Source organism: Acanthamoeba castellanii (genome assembly GCF_000313135.1).
Source record: "Acanthamoeba castellanii str. Neff unplaced genomic scaffold scf7180000084639, whole genome shotgun sequence".
In the NCBI taxonomy this organism is placed as follows: Eukaryota; Discosea; order Longamoebia; family Acanthamoebidae; genus Acanthamoeba; species Acanthamoeba castellanii.
In genome coordinates, this window is record NW_004457431.1 from 211,097 (window position 1) to 226,957 (window position 15,861).

General features: G+C 56.2%; 6 protein-coding genes and 1 pseudogene across 6 annotated transcripts; 3 read left to right on the top strand and 4 right to left on the bottom strand.

Moving 5' to 3' along the window:
• Nucleotides 1-22: 22 nt before the first annotated feature.
• Nucleotides 23-2,572, top strand: ACA1_088720 (AmpGrelated permease; the record flags this gene model as incomplete). The annotated part of the gene is made up of 8 exons (XM_004338592.1): nucleotides 23-92; nucleotides 230-366; nucleotides 576-717; nucleotides 814-869; nucleotides 965-1,801; nucleotides 1,901-2,059; nucleotides 2,136-2,286; nucleotides 2,361-2,572. The coding sequence occupies 8 exons, from the start codon at nucleotides 23-25 to the stop codon at nucleotides 2,570-2,572; spliced, it is 1,764 nt and encodes a 587-aa protein (XP_004338640.1).
• Nucleotides 2,573-2,670: 98 nt separating this feature from the next.
• ACA1_088730 (uncharacterized protein) lies at nucleotides 2,671-4,033 on the bottom strand (the record flags this gene model as incomplete). Its single annotated transcript, XM_004338593.1, has 6 exons — nucleotides 2,671-2,937; nucleotides 3,025-3,115; nucleotides 3,226-3,348; nucleotides 3,437-3,502; nucleotides 3,592-3,737; nucleotides 3,854-4,033. 6 exons carry the CDS (start codon nucleotides 4,031-4,033, stop codon nucleotides 2,671-2,673), a joined length of 873 nt encoding a protein of 290 aa, XP_004338641.1.
• Nucleotides 4,034-4,228: 195 nt separating this feature from the next.
• ACA1_088740 (Ubox domain containing protein) lies at nucleotides 4,229-5,977 on the top strand (the record flags this gene model as incomplete). The annotated part of the gene is made up of 9 exons (XM_004338594.1): nucleotides 4,229-4,282; nucleotides 4,387-4,544; nucleotides 4,643-4,695; nucleotides 4,812-4,927; nucleotides 5,057-5,171; nucleotides 5,255-5,329; nucleotides 5,410-5,553; nucleotides 5,640-5,721; nucleotides 5,818-5,977. The coding sequence occupies 9 exons, from the start codon at nucleotides 4,229-4,231 to the stop codon at nucleotides 5,975-5,977; spliced, it is 957 nt and encodes a 318-aa protein (XP_004338642.1).
• Nucleotides 5,978-6,157: 180 nt separating this feature from the next.
• On the bottom strand, nucleotides 6,158-8,141 carry ACA1_088750 (U-box domain containing protein; the record flags this gene model as incomplete). Its single annotated transcript, XM_004338595.1, has 9 exons — nucleotides 6,158-6,326; nucleotides 6,453-6,534; nucleotides 6,628-6,780; nucleotides 6,855-6,965; nucleotides 7,013-7,139; nucleotides 7,234-7,349; nucleotides 7,461-7,516; nucleotides 7,616-7,773; nucleotides 8,088-8,141. 9 exons carry the CDS (start codon nucleotides 8,139-8,141, stop codon nucleotides 6,158-6,160), a joined length of 1,026 nt encoding a protein of 341 aa, XP_004338643.1.
• On the top strand, nucleotides 8,104-13,234 carry ACA1_088760 (annotated as a pseudogene).
• A 296-nt stretch (nucleotides 13,235-13,530) lies between these two features.
• On the bottom strand, nucleotides 13,531-14,217 carry ACA1_088770 (uncharacterized protein; the record flags this gene model as incomplete). The annotated part of the gene is made up of 2 exons (XM_004338596.1): nucleotides 13,531-13,716; nucleotides 13,873-14,217. The coding sequence occupies 2 exons, from the start codon at nucleotides 14,215-14,217 to the stop codon at nucleotides 13,531-13,533; spliced, it is 531 nt and encodes a 176-aa protein (XP_004338644.1).
• A 669-nt stretch (nucleotides 14,218-14,886) lies between these two features.
• ACA1_088780 (uncharacterized protein) lies at nucleotides 14,887-15,509 on the bottom strand (the record flags this gene model as incomplete). Its single annotated transcript, XM_004338597.1, has 2 exons — nucleotides 14,887-15,071; nucleotides 15,185-15,509. 2 exons carry the CDS (start codon nucleotides 15,507-15,509, stop codon nucleotides 14,887-14,889), a joined length of 510 nt encoding a protein of 169 aa, XP_004338645.1.
• Between the last annotated feature and the right edge of the window lie 352 nt (nucleotides 15,510-15,861).

Sequence of the window (15,861 nt, forward strand, 5' to 3'; positions counted from 1 at the left end):
CATGGAAAGCCAAAAGAGAACCATGGTCAAGTTAGATGCCGAGGCCATCCGCCGAAGCGATCACGCCAACATGGTCCTTCTTGTTGTACTCTGTACGCCCCCACTCTTTGTTCTTTTTAACCTTTATTATTATTTATCAATTCCTTATATTCGGTCCTTTTTCTCACTTTAGGATCAACAATGATTTATTATTATGTTTTTTACTCTATGCTACGTGGCATGCGCGCAGACATGTTGCAGGGCGTGCCCATGGGCCTGGTGATGGGTTCCATCCCGTTCCTGCTGCAGAGCAAGCTGACCTACACCGAGCTGGGCATTTTCTCCATCGCCGGCTATCCCTACGCCCTCAAGCTCTTCTGGTCTCCCGTTGTCGATGCCTGCTACTCAAAACATATCCTTTCTTCCTTTTCTGCTGCGTGTCATGCGTGTGTGCGATGTGTGTGTATGTGTGTGTGTGTCGTGTGTCGTGTGTTGTGTGTTGTGTCGCGTGCTATGCGTGGTGCGTGTGCGTGTGTGTTACCCTTAATTCTAAAGTACGGTTAGGCAAGCGAAAAAGCTGGATCATCCCCATACAGCTGGTGGCCGGCCTCATGATGTACATAATCGGGCTTCACGTGGAAGAGGTCTTCGCGCGGCCCGAGATTCCAGTCTATTTTGTCACCTTCTGTTTCCTGTGCCTCACCATCTTGGTCGCCACCCAGGACATCGCCGTTGATGGTACCCTCCCACCTCTTTCTCACTCCACCACCGCCAGATCCTGTTTCTTTCTTTTTTTATATATATATATTAAAACTCACCATCACGACTGGCCAGGCTGGGCACTGACGCTGCTGTCGAAGCCGATGCGAGGCTGGGCTTCCACATGTCAGGTACCACTTTATACTCAGTAATCACATCATCTACGCGTCCGTTTGTATCATCTGACTCTTTATTCTTCTTTATCATCATCATCATCATCTTCAAGACGATCGGCTTGAACAGCGGGTTCTTCATGTCGTTTACCATCTTCCTCGCGCTCAACTCGGCCGAGTTCTGCAACAAATACCTTCGCGCCGAGCCGTTGCCCGAAGGCCTGCTGCCGCTGTCCACCTATATCCAGGTGTGGGCCTTCCTCTTCCTCGTCGTCACCTTCTACCTGGCCTTCGCCAAGGACGAGAAGCCAGACTTCCGCACCCACGGCGCGATGACGTCACCATCATTGTCGTCGTCATCGTCGTCGTCATCGTCATCATCGTCATCATCGACCGCCGGCGCTGCCGCATCGACTGACGACTTCTTCTCGGCCGGCGGCCGTGGCAAGTCGAGTGAGCTCATGATCGACCACGGCGAAAAGGACAAGCAAACGCGCGAACGCGAGCGCGTGCGGCAGGTGCAAAAGGAGTCGCGCACGATGGGTGCGACCATCGTGGTCAACGAAGGCGATGACAGCGATTCCGAAGACCGCTCATTCCAGCGTCACAACAACAACAACAACAATAGCAGCAACCATGTCTCGGAGACGGACTACGATGAGTTCGACAATGACGACGATGATGACGATGAAGAGGAGGTCACGGTCAAGGCGGTCTTCTGGAAGATCTGGAAGCTGGTCAACCTGCCCAACATGCGCACGCTCCTGCTCCTGATGCTGGTCTACAAGCTCGGGTTCATGGCCGCCGACACCGTGTCGGCGCTCAAGCTCATTGAAAAGGGCTTCAAGAGGGAGGACCTCGCCCTATTCGTGCTCATCGAGTTCCCCTTCCAGATCTTCTTCGCCGTTCTCGCCGGCAAGTGGGCCAGCGGCCGAGCTCCCCTCACTTCGGTACTCCCACCGACTGATATTTTTATGTTCCTTTTTTATTGAATTATATAATCCTTATTCTAAATAATCTGGAAAAACTGAAAAGAATCTCTTTTGCAGTTTATGATTGGCTTCAAGCTCAGGCTGGTCATCTCGGCGCTCGGCGGCCTGGTGATCTACTTCTTCCCGAGCGGGGGCATCTCGACGCCCTACTATCTCGTCGTCCTCGCGCTCACCCTCGCCACCTCATTCTCCGGCACCATCCAATTTGTCTCTCAGGTACGCACACGCACACGCGCATGCACGCACCGCACACACGCACGTGTCTCATCAAACGCCACCCAATGCAACACAGGGAGCATTCTTTACGCGTATCAGCGACCTGTCGATCGGCGGGACCTACCTCACGCTCCTCAACACCTTCGCCAACCTGGGTGGGACGTGGCCTAAGTTCTTCGTTCTCTACTTCGTCGATCTCCTCACCGTCAAGCAGTGCGTCGGCGATGGTATGCATACTCCGTGTGCGTGTGCGGTCGTGCGTGTGCGTGTGCGCTCACTCACGATGGGGTGCAAACCGCAGGCGAGGAGTTGGCCCAGGTGGGCAGCTGTGTGGCCAAGGACAAGGGCGACGAGTGCGCGGCGCTGGGCGGGACGTGCGAGATGGAGGTCGACGGCTACTACCCGGTCGTCGCCGGCTGCTTCGTGATCGGCCTCGGCCTCGTCGTGCTCCTCCAACGGCGCCTCGTCCCACTCGAGCGACTGCACCCCTCCGCCTGGAAATTCAAGCAGTGAAGTTACAAAAATAAGCAAATAGTTGGAAATCCTATGCTTGGCCACATTTCAGGGTAGGGAAATTTGAAATATTTAAGGCATTCAAGTTCAAGGTGGATTCACTGGGTCTTCTTGTTCTGTTGGGACCGGAAGAGGAGGCCCTTGACGAAGGCCCACGCCGAGTAGATCTGCGGGATGGACCTGGCCATGCTCTTGATATTGCCGGTGACGGCGGGCACGTAGGCGATGAAGGTGATGGCCAGGTAGAGCAGGAACGAGAAGCGGAAGAGCAGCGCCCCGCCCAGCAGGAAGACCCACCAGATCAGCAACAGCGGCCAGAAGGCCACCACGAAGCCCAGGGCCAGCGCTCCGCCCATGTAGGGATGCTGTCGTACGACACGACAAGCACACGACACACGGCGGCGTAAACAACAGGGGGAGGGGTGATTAACGGACTCGGTCAGAGGACGCACCTCATAGCCCCAGTCCCACGCCGGGACGACGATGCCGTCATAGACCGTCTCGACCAGTGAGTCCTGCAGCTCCGCGACCCAGCCGGGCAAGCTGATGACCGACCGAGCGGCGATGAGAAGATGAGAACGAGTGTCGCACACGCGAGTGTTCGTGCGTGTGTCATGCGTGTGTGGTGGTGTGTGTGTCGTGTGCGCACTCACCTCAGGTACAGTTGGTAGGAGAAGGTGGCAGCCAGGATGATCTGGATGATGTTGGAGACCACCAGGAAGCCGTTTCGCAGTTGCCTCGTATAGTACTTCTCGTAGGGCATCTGCACCATCCAGCTACACATGTTCAAACCCACAAAACACCACCAAAGCTCAGTTCAGGCTCATAGAGCACAACTGTGCCACAGGCGGAGCGGAGCGAGACCTAGGGATGCCGGCTTGCAGGCGTTGCGTGAGTTTGTAGTTCTGGATCTGTTCCTCCAGCAGCGGCCTGCCAGGCGCGACGGCCACGGCCACCATCGCGTGAGCGCACGCGCCCGGTAATTACGGGTACATTACACAGCGGTGGTGGCGGCGTACATGTGCAGCGAGGGCACGATGAGGGTGAGGATGTGGACACGCCGGAGGGTGGGGTGGGGCAGCGGGTTGCGCGGCTCGAGCGTGAGCGTGAACTCGCTCTTGGGCGGCGCGGCGTAGCTCAGCCCCAACGCCGTCACATCGCGCCACTATTTATCACGTGCATTATTATTATTCTTGTATTATTTCAAACTATCATTTGATAAATAAAAGATGTACAATTAAAAATAAATAAAAGAATCAAAAAAATGGAGGGGGGTTGTACGTTGAAGGAGAGGAGGTGTGGGGCGGAGGTGAAGTCGGCGTCGAGCGCCACGTCTACACGGCCGTCAGGCGCAAAACGCAGGACCGGACGCAGGGCCTCTTCGCCCTTGGCCGGGAAGCTCTTGCCCCGAATCCGCACCTCGCGTAGGGCCACCGTCGTCCACTCCACACTGTCTGCCATCGATCTTTCTTTTTGCTCTTGGTGCGCGTCTCTGTTTATATTTATTATTATTTCGGTGGAATTCAAGGAATGTTGCACCTACCACGCTCTTGAGGTTTGCTTGAGGTTCGCGTAACGCCATACGACGGACTGCGGTAATACCGCGGTCGGAGAGGGCTTTGTTTCAAATCGATCGATTGAAGAGTGATCCACAAAATGGCGGATGCAATGCGCAGTATTTTGGAAGACCCCATTACCCTCGACCTCATGGTTCAAATCCCTGCCCCTTTATTATCACGTTATTGAATTATTTTATTTTTTTATTTAGTTTTTTTATCGAACCAAGTTAATGTGTTGGTGGGCTGCCCCGACAGGAAGAGGCGATGGTTGCCCCGTGTGGCCACTCCTTCTCGCGCGAGTCGATCGAGAGGTGGGTGCGTGACGATGCCAAGCACTTCTGCCCTCTGTGCCGGCAGGCCCTCACCCTGGACCAGCTCCGCCCCAACTTCTCCCTGCGCGACGCCGTCGAAAAGTGCGTCCCTTGGTTGCTTCTTCATTTATATTATTCTTTTTTATTATTAGCAGGTGGTGAAGCTTATTGACAACAACGGCGAACGGCGGCGTGGGCAGGTATAAGGTGGCCAATGGCGAGCCCGCCACTGATCGCCGCGGACTCAACATCAGTACGTACCCTATGCCGCCCGTGCCAGTCCCAACATCACGCGCGCGCCAAAGTCGACTCACACTCGGGGGTTCTGGTTGTTGTTCTTGTTGTTGGTTGGCGTGTGGCGCGCTGCAGCAAGGCCCATTGCTCAGTGGTCGGTGGCCGAGACACAGGAGTGGATTTCGAACTTTGAGGACTGGGTGGAGGACAGCGTTCTCATCACCGAACACAAGATCGATGGCCAGACACTGGTTCGTGCGTGTGCGTGTGCGTGTGCGTGTGCGTGTGCGTGTGCGGTGGTGCGTGTGCGTGTGCGTGCGGTGTGCGGTGGTGCGTGTGCGTGTGCGTGGTCATTCTGATGTCCGCTGGCGACCAATTAGGCGAGAATGACCGAAGAGGAGTTGAAGGACAAGCTCAACGTCACTGACGACAACGTGGGTCCGCTCATGGACAAGATCGCCAAGATCAAGAACATTTCCAACCATTTGACCAATGGTGCATTGCCCCCCCCCCGCCACTATCGTACTCACCCACATAGGTGCCTCACATCTTCTGTCAACTCTGCGAACTCTTCGCAGCCGATCGAGTCGAGACCGTCGTCATGGACAAGAAGCCTGCCGCATCAACATCAGGTTCCAGCGGTGTCGGCGATAGTACGTACTCGCTTGTCTCGACAATCATGTCCCCTCGCCTGATCTCACGCGTCGTTTGTGATGTGTGACGTGGAACACAGTTGAAGCCGGCGGTGGCGGTGCGGGAGCGGGGGACAACAATTCTCGCGGCTGGTTTGGGCGTCGGGTGGATCTGGCGAAGGAGAGCGAGACTGGCTGCTGTCTGTTCGAGTGCGAGCGATCCTTCCTCTGCGAGTGCGCACACGGTACGTGACACACACCCTCGCCTCTGGGAGAGCTGTGCTAATCTATCTCTTTCTTTTTCTGTTCTTGGTGGTTGAATCGGTTGCAGGGTGGTACAAGGGCTGCCACTTCAAGCCGTACAGACCACCAGCGGCGATCTTCTGCGAGCACTGCGGTGGCAAGAGCGCGACGTACGCCTCGTGGTTTAGGCCTTTCTCCCTCCCTGGTCCCACCCTGATTGTCGCCGCTCGTGTGTGGTGTGACGTGGTGGCGGTGGGGCTGTGCAGATATGCTCGGCGAACGTTCTGGGGCATCTGCTTCATTCCCTTCGTGATGATCATCCTCTTCTTGCTCTTCCTCGAGGCCGCCTTCTGGTTCATGGTGGCTGCGCTCTCCATATTCGTCCTCCTCTGCGTGTGTGCCGTCGCCATCGGCGCCAACTCGTAGATACCTAGGAATAGCACCCCAAAAGGCACATTCTTTGTGTTGACATTCAATAAAGTTGTGGGGGAGCAAGGCTTACAGGGAGAGAGGGTCTGGCGCTACAGAACTAACAAACCAGAAACGAAGAACAGCATTGTTGGAGGCAAAAATATAGTGAAAGAAGAGATAGTGGTTGCGTGGCCATCAGCGCCGCCGGCCGCTTCCAGCGGCCAGGACGGCCACCACGCAGATGAAGCACGCAATGGCGAGGACCATGACGAGCATCCAGAAGGCGGCCTCCACAAAGAGCGCCAGGAGAAAGATCATCGCGAAGGGGATGAAGCAAATACCCCAAAATGTCCGCAGCCCGTACCTGCAGCGATTACATGGGTCAGCCAACGACATATGCACACGCACTACCGCACACGCACACGCATGCATGACATAACAAAAAACACGAAAGAACACGACACAGGACATGGCAAGAGGAGGTGCGTACGAGGCGCTCTTGCCTCCGCAGTGCTCGCAGAAGAGAGCCGCGAGTGCTCGGTAGCAGCCGAGATGACAGCAATCGTAGAACCCTACGGTGTGGACGCGACACACACAAGCGTGGGAGCGTTGGCGATAGATATCGGCTGGCCATGCTGTTGTGGTGGGGAAGTAGTAAGCAGTACCTTCCGAGCACTCGCACAGGAAGCAGTCCGCGCACTCGAAGACGCAGCAGCCCGTATCGCTTTCCTTGGCCTCGTTCGTCCACCGGCGCAGGCAACCCGGCCCGTCCTCCTCGAGCGCTCTTTCGCGCCGGATCTCCGACTCGCCCGTTTCCACTGCAAGCAGGGTCCTGCGTCAGTCATTCTTTAAGCCCACCGGCCGGTGGTGGGTAGGTGGACGACCGACGTACCGTCCACGCTGGTGCTCATCGACGACGAAGGCGGTGGCGAGCTCGTGACCTCGACGCTGCTCGTGCCGTCAATCATCGCATTGAGGCTCGCTGCACTGAACAGTTTAGGGTCTGCGATCTCGGCAAACACAAAGGTGAAAAACAAGACCGGAGCTTACGGAACGCGGCATAGTCGACCAGGCACTTGGAGATGGTGGTCGCCTTGGCGATCTGGATCTGGAGGAGCTTCGAGTGCTCGGGCGCGACGCGCAGCTTCTCCTGGAGTTCCGCCTCTTGCATGCCCGACTGTTTTGTTTTGTTTTGTTTTGTTTTGTTTTTTTGTAAACAAGAAAGCGAAAGCGAATACGAAAGCGAGGAGGGCATGAAGAAGGGAGCGAACCAGTATTTTGCCGTTGATGTTGTGTTCCTCGACCATCACGCTGTCCTCCACCCAATCGTCAAAATTCTCGATCCACTTCTTGGTGTCGGCCACCGACCAATCCTCGATCGGCGTTTCTGTGTGATGACGCCCGCCAGTCACATTAGAGCGATAATCGTGGAAAAAAAATACAAAACAGAATTAAAAAATGACTACTAAAACTACGACTACAGAATGTGTGCACGCACTAAACTCGAGGCCTCGCCTCTCCGTCGGTGGTCGCTCGCCGTTGTCCGCTTTGAACCTGATCACACAAAGGCCAGTCAGTCCTACATGCTGGCACGCTAAACACCGCAAGATTCGCACAAAACACGCAAGTGTCACACTTGTGCACTCGGCGTACTTGGAGACGGCGTCGCGCAGGGAGTAGTTTGGTCGGAGCTGGTCGATGGCCAGTGGGTGCTTGCACAGTGGGCACGAACGTTTGGAGCCTTCCTGGAGCCATCGCTCGATGGACGCCTGCGAGAACGAATGGCCGCAGTGGCCGATGACCGCGTCGTCCTGTAACGTTCATGGCGTGGCCATACGAGGGCGCACGGCAAAAAATGCGCGCGCAAGGCACCACGTGGTCATTTCGTTCCGCGTAAGCAGAGATTCTTGCACGCCGTAGCTAATACGATTGAGACGAAAGAGGCGGTTGTGGGGGGGGGGAATGGAGATAAGTGTAAACATAAGTATAATGATTGCAGGTAAAAGATCGAACTAAATAAATGAAATCAGCAACTAATAAAAAGATGGAAAAAGAACGAAGAAAGCGGCCACTTTTTTTTCTGTTGGGAAAAAAGGGACGAGCAGACGGGGCCGCGACGCCGTACCATCAACTCGAGAGTGATGGGGTCTTCCAATATACTTCGCATGGTGTCCTCCATCCTGGGCGGTTTGTCGCGTATGTGCTTGCTGCTGGGGCCAGTGGGAGCTTGCACACCCTCTCCCGTAGTCCAGATAAAGCGAACCGGGGCCGCAGGAACCCGTTGCCGTGTGCCCCTGTCGCTTTCTTCGCTCACGAGGGTGTCGACCTATGTAATAGCTAAATAGGCAAGAAAACAAAAAACAAAAAACAAAATAAAAACAAAGAGAAATTAAAAAAACAGAACGGCAAATGGAGGACCCTGACCTCCACGAGGATGATTTAGTGGCGAACGCTGCAACCGAGCTGGAGTCAGAATCGGACTCGGACTACAGAGATGACGAAGAGGAAGATGAGGACGAATTTGGGGAGAGCAGCATGAATCACGCTGCGCGAGCGCAATCGCTGCTGGCCGGCTTCGCCTCCACGTTCCCACCTACCGCAGCTGCTGCGGCAGGTGCCTCCTCATCTGCCACCTCGTCTCTACTCGAAATGACAGGCGATTTCCTCAGTGCCGCCGATTTAGCGTACAACCCAGCAGAAGATGATAGATCACACAACCCTCCTTCAATTGATTGATGTGCGTGTGGTGTGTGTTGATGCAGGACGGGAGCAGAAGATGACCTCGGAGAAGAGGATTTCGAAGAGCAGCTGCAAAACCTCGCCAAGAAGGTATGCTCGTCACCATCATTATCATCGTAACGCGTAGCGCCCAGGGCCGCGTGCTTACGCTTCTTCTACGCCCACGTGCAGTCCAAGAAAAAGAAGAGCAAGCTCACGCCTCAGCTCTCGCGTCTCATGGGCGAAGCCAACATGGCCTACACGTTAGGCGAGTACTCCAAAGGTACGACCCGTTCATCGTGCGGTAGTGCGTGTGCGGTAGTGCTTGTGCGGTGTCGTGTGCGTGTGCGATGGTGCGTGTGCGTGTGCCTTTTGGTCAGTAGCTGACTAACAGTGTGTGTACGTGTAGCGGTGGGGATGCTGCTGGACATCATTAGGCAGGCTCCCAACGTGTCCGACCCCTATCACACGCTGGGCCTCATCTACGAGACCATGAACGACAAGAAGAAGGCCCTCGAGTTCTTCATGATCGCCGCCCACATCTCACCCAAGGACGCTCCGCTGTGGCGGCGGCTCGGCCTCATGTCCCGCGAAGTTGGTAACCCTCCCACTCGAGCACCAGCGCGTTGGAGACTTCATTACTCACATACACGACACTCGCAAGGTAATACGGAGCAGGCGATCTATTGCTACTCCAAAGCCATTCGTCTCGACCCCAATGATTGCGATGCCATCTGGGATCGTTCGGTCATCTACGCCGAGCAGGGCAAACATGACAAAGGTTCTGTCGTGCTGCAACGACGTGTCTCTTTCCAACTTTCGTGCTTTCTGCTCACGTTCTCTTTACTCCCTGCGTGTGCGTCTCATAGCCATTCGCGGTTTTGTTGCCCTGCACGAGTTGACCAAGGGAGACACCGACGTTTCCAAAGAGCTGGCCAGGGTAGATTTCTTAGCCCTCGACTGTCCAATCACACGCTCTGACTGTCTTCTTTTGGGTGTGACACACACAACAACACACAACACACAACACACAACACACAACACACAACACACCACAGCTCTACCACCAAACAGGCCAGACAGACAAGGCCATATCGGTGCTGTCGGCCTCGCTCGACAAATGGAAGCAGAACACAGGAGAGAGACAGACCGAGCTGGATCTCGACATGGTACGAACAATTCACACTGTGCTAGCTGAGGCGAGGTGACGTGGCCACTTACCGCCAATCGTCGTTGTTGGTGCTGCGCAGGTGAACATGTTAGCAGAGTTGTACATGAGCATGGACAACTATCAACAGGCGAGCGCCCTCATCGACGACACCAACAAGCGGTTGACCAACCAGGCGCTGCCTCTGGACTTGACGATCAACTTTGGCATCTGTCAGGCCCACCTTCAGAACATCGTCATCGCCGAGGTAGGCCGACTTGTCTGTCTGTCTGTGGCTTGTCGTCTCTCGCGTGACTGTCTCTGATCTCACCACACCTATGACACACACACACACACACACTGCAGCGACAATTCGAGAAACTGATGGAAAAGAACGTCAACACGTACGGCGATTTGTTCTTCGACGTGGCCGAGACCTTTATCAAGGTGGGCGAGCCAGCCAAGGCTGCTCTGGTAAGTAGCATCATCAACCTCCCCTACCCACCACGACACACTTTTGCGTTGGCGCTCACCTGCGCCTCTCTATCCCTATCGTCCAGGTGTTTGAGAAGCTGGTCAAGAATTCGGCCTACAACATTCCTAGCATTTGGCAGATGCAAGCCGAAAGCTACAGGAATTCGGGGAACTCGACCAGTGCGATCAATACATTCCTTCAAGGTACTCTTTATACATACTTAGTATATTCATGGTGCCCACTGTAGTGCTCAACACTATGCCACATATATGTTATGTTGGTTGGAACAGTCGTGCGTGAGGAGCCGAGCAACGTCAACGCTCGTCTGGCACTCTCGGAGCTGTACAAGGAGACCGGCAACTACGATGCAGCCATCGCCATCGTTTCTCACACTTCAGTCCCTCTCGGTACGCTCAAGCTGTGCCACACGAGCCCCTTATGACTTCTCACAATTCTCCAATGCGATAATTACGGTATTACAGCCCATCGCCAGCAGTATCAAGATGACTCGAGCATGGAGGTGGAAGGTACGGGCGGAGAGACTCTCGCATCGCTCGACGGGGAGCTGTCCGAGCAGGACCGCGTGTGGCTCGACGGAGAGCAGGTCCGGATGGCGGTGCAAAAGGGGCTCCTTCACTTCCACCTCGAGCAGCACAAGGAGTTCCTCGATACCGGTACGCTGCCCCCGTTCCCTAAATGAACAACCTCATAGCCGGAGACATCTTATTCGTACTTGTCCGCACAGTTCTGCCGCTTGTCCTTGCTTCGTGTCGGAGCGGCCGCAACACAACCAAGGTACGGCACCGCACACACCGCACACACCGCACACACCGCACACACGCACTTAATGACAACGTTGCAATTGCGAACAATTGCAATCGGACTGGCAGGCGTTCACGAGGACGCGCAGGAGGAGGAGAAGGAAGGACGGAAAGCGAGGCAAGCGACAAAGGACGCGGAAGTCAGTGCAACCGCCGCCGGACGAGGCCGATCAGAGCGACAACCTCCTCCAGTTCAACCTGGGCAGCCGGCGCAAGAGCGCCAGGGGTCAAGCTTCATCCGCCGCCGCCGCAGCCGCCGACGCCTCGGCCTCAGCCACCACGGCGACGTCGGAGGCAACCGGTGCGGACGCTGCAATTGCGACGACCGAAGCCGCAGCGCCGGTGACGACCACCAGCGAGGAGAGCGACAGCAGAGCTACGCTGGTGCCGATCGTGGAGGAGCCCCGCGCGGCCGCTGCCGCCGGTGGTGAGGCGGCCGACAAGGCCACCGAGCCGGCCAAACTGGACAAGGGCAAGGAAAAGGTCGGCGACGCAGAGGCGGACACCGCTCACATGGAAACGGTGGAAGAGAACGAAGAGGAGGGAAACGAAAAGCAGAAGCCGAAGCCGAAGAAGAAGCAGCAGCAGAAGCAAAAGGAGAAGGTTGTGGACGAAGACGAGGATGACGAGGACTACGAGGTGGAGGAAGACGAAGATGACGATGATGAAGAGGAGGAGGAGGAGGAGAAGGGTAACGCGCTTGCCGAGAGCGACGACGCGGGCGAGCGGGCTACGACCCACGACTCGGACGACGCCCCGCTGGAGCCGCAACGAGACACCTCGGTATTCGAGGCCATCGTCAACGCCATCACGCTCGAGGCCTACTTCGAGCTCGTCCTCAAGGTACGTCGTACAACACCGACGGCGGCGCTGCTCACTCGGTGGTGCTCACTGGTGCGCAATGCCCGCATTCCCGCTCGACAGGTCTGCAAATCGTTGGTGGCGCTGGAGCAGCACACGGACGCGGCGGCAATCGTCAAGGACCTGCTCACGTGCAGGTACATGGAGAAGGACCAGCGGGATCAGCTCCACTTCCTCTACGTCGGTGTGGCGTTCGACCACGGCGATTTCGAGGCGGCGTACGAGGGCATTCGACTCATCTGTCTGCGCAACCCGCAGTCCACCCGGGCCTGGAATTTGCTCAACACCGCGACCATCAGGTACCGCGCGCCAGCTTGGAGCTTCGGCGCAGTCAATCGCATTGCGATCCAAATTAATAATACGTCGTATGGCACTTCAGGATGGGTCGCTACAACTCGCGGTCCCACCACAAGTTCATCGTCCGGCAACTGCTGCGAAGCCCCAACTCGGTTCCGCTGATGATCCTCGCCGGCCACGACTGCAACATCTCAGGCATGTCATCATCCCCCGCATCACACATCGCACATCACACATCGCGCACGTTTAATGCACCAAGGCTGATGGTATGAATGTGGCGTGTGGGGTGGTTGGTGTGACACCAGGCACGCACAAGTTTGCGTTGGGCGAATTCTTCCGGGCCTACCACCTGTCGCCCAAGCACCCCATGATCTCCCTGTGCATCGGGCTCACCTACCTGGCGCAGGTAACATCATCGTTCTCACCGTTCTCGCCCGTGTCGTCGTTGATGGCCGCGGTTATGAACTCATTCGTGAACATCATCTCCACATCAATACAACAGGTGATGAACAGGAGAAGGCCCGAACGGCACTACATGGTGCTGCAGGCGTTCACCTTCCTCTACCAGTACCACTTCCTGCGCGAGGACGACAACCCGCAGGAGGCCGCCTATAATGTCGGACGGTAACTGGCGCCACACGCACCACCGCACACGCGCAACTGCACACGAACCACCGCACACTCACAACCGGACACGTACCACCGCACACGCATCATCGCCTGTGTGCTCATCGCTACTTGTGTTGCTTAGGGCGTTCCACCAGCTCGGGCTGGTGCACCTGGCGGTGCCCTACTACGAGAAGGCCCTCACGCTGCCGGCGCCCAAGGACTACGCCGCACGGGAGCACTTTGACCTCAAGAAGGAGGCCGCCTACAACCTGTCGCTCATCTACAAGGCCTCTGGCGCGCCTCACCTCGCCCTCCAGATCACGCGCCAGTACTGCGTGGTGTGAGCGTGGTGCTGGGAGGAATCAGACAGTTGTGGTTTAGAAACCTGTGCGTCCCAGCGCATGTGGGTGGGAACGGAAGTGCCGGAGCTCTCGATCTAGCGAGCACGTGAGTTGTCCGATAAAGGCACCGACATGTAGCACTACCACCTGGCCAGGTGTAATTATTAAAAAATTTAGACAAATATTTGGCTTTATGGTAGAAAAAGCAGCAAAAAATTCATTTTTCCAATAAATGTTGAATGGGAGCGGGGATTTAGTTCTCATTTTGATAAAATCGACCAATCCGCTACGAACGGTCATCACAGGGGAAAAAAGCCGGCGCTTTTCAACAGCTCGAGGTAGAGGCAGGGGTCGCCGGCAAGGGCGAGCAGATCTCCTCCTTCTTCTTCGTTCTTCGCCGCAGCGGCCGTAGTAGGTTGAGGTGGCGTGGACACGTGGAGTGTGTGCCGCTCGGCCTGGCCCCCAGCGTAGTCCAGTGTCGACGCCTAATAGTGTCGGCCACTGAACGGGGGCGAGCGATCGGGGTGAGAGAGAAGCAAGCAAAAATGGGAGCAATACAAAACGGAGTGATGTAGGCCTGACGTGGAAAGGAGGTGGGTGTGAGGTGGGGTAAGGGAGGTGATCATCAGCGCACCCTGTACTTGGAGGTCCAGCAGCTCAACATACGGCATAGCGTCGAGCAGTTGAGGAAGCGCGAGGTCGCCGAGGCTAGCCGGTCCGTCCATGTAGAGGCCGGAGTGGTCGTCTTGCTGAGGCGCAGTGTGCGCCTGCGTTTGCGGTCGAGGCTGAGGCGGCACGACGCCTGGAGCAGAGTGCTTCTTGAGCGATCGCCCATGAGATAGGTAGCCCTTGCGAGTGAAGAAGCGCTCCCCGCAGAGCGTGCCGTCTGGCTTCATCCTCTTACACACGAGTTCGGGAATGGCATCCTTGAACTGAGGTCTGGCGGGAGCGGTGCGGCCTGACGGAGGGTTGGGCGGTCCACTCATAGTGTGTATGTTTGTCTAGGTGTAAGCGGAAGAGAGAACAACAAAGGGAGACTCGCTGCCTTTTGTGTGTGGTCATTGTCGACACTCAGCCAATCTCCCCAGGGCAAAGAGAAGGCAAAGACCAAAGGCCTCTGGTCTGGTGCCTTCCAATCGTCCAACTGTGGAGGGAATTGGGGTAAAACTTGTTCCTGCCGGCCATAGGTGTGCAAATCTTGTTTGTTGGCTGCACAAGCGAGTTCCGCCCCAAGCACACACCCTCCGGCGGCAACGGCAAAGCTTTTTGTACAAAGGTGCACCTATTTGACAGGCATCATCAGGTTGTCTGACAAGGAAGCCATGTCGCAAAATAGTCAACAAGAGGAGAAAGATGAGTGAAATTTGGTTTATTGAAGAGCTTTTTATTTGCTCATTTTGATAAAAATCAACCAATCACCTTAGTCTACGAACGGTCGTCGCAGCACCACGCGCACGAACAAAGTTGTTCCTCGCTGTCCGTGCTTTGCCGCCGTTGGTCCATCAGGTTCCTGTCCTTGTTTACCTCTTTGCACGCACCAACCGGTCAGATCAACGTTGCGAAAAGAAATGGACCTAGATCGCAGCTTGCAAAAACTGAAATTTCTGTTTAATAGGCTATTTTTTTGTATAAAATCTATCTCCCAATCGTGGCCGTCACGGAAGAAGAGCGAACACGTCGTTCAGGAATTGTTCCTCGCTGTCCGTGCCCAGCTGTTGTCGTTGGTTCGCCTCCGCCATCGCGGGGGTGGGGGAAGTGCACACGCTCTCGCTCCCGTGGCTTACAGCCGCGCCACGGCCGGCCATCTCCGCCGGAAGGCGGCGACGCACAGTTTTGGCCACTGCGCACCAGTGGGAGATGAGAGAAGCAAAAATGGGAAGAGTCAGCACAACTAAGTGATGCCCTCGCGAAGGGAGGGAGTGAGGTGAAGTGGAGGTGTGATTGTGGGCTCACCTTGGTAGTGGAGCTCCACCAACTCACCGAGGGGCATGATGTCGATGAGAAGAAGCAGCTGTTGTAGAGAGCTGGGACCGTCGGTGAGCGGGGGCGCTTGGTCGTCTCGCTGCGGCGTGGGGGCAGCCGGGCCAACAGTGGCGGCATGCTTCCTGGGCGATCGTAGGTGCGACTTGTAGCCCTGCAGGGTGGTGAAGTGCCTGCCGCACACCTTGCGGTTGGGCTTCAGCTTCGTGCACCAGTACCCGCGGCAGGTACGCTTGGGCTGGGGTCTCTCCGGAGAGGTGAGGTAGGGGGTGTGGGTGGGAGTGCGAGGTCTGCTCATGTTGTGGTGCGTGGGGTACGAGGTAGGTAGGTGAAGGTGGAGGCCAGGTGAGGTGGTGTTGTGTACGCTGTGAGCGAACAATATAATGGAAAGGAGGCCAGCCCCGCTCTTTTGAAGCTGCGAAGGCCTCACCCTTGAGTCGACGCAAAAGCCACCTCTCGCCTACCGACCCAATCACCAAACTGGGCTTTGCCGCAGTTGGTCCATCACGTTCCTGCACTCCCCAGCCCCGCTGGCGATCGTCTTGGGCAAGCAATCATTCATTACGCTGCCCAATTGATGACGACCCAACAACGTTACAGTGTTGCAGCCACAGGCAACCGCGCGCCTGACGAGAGTACCACGCGCAGGG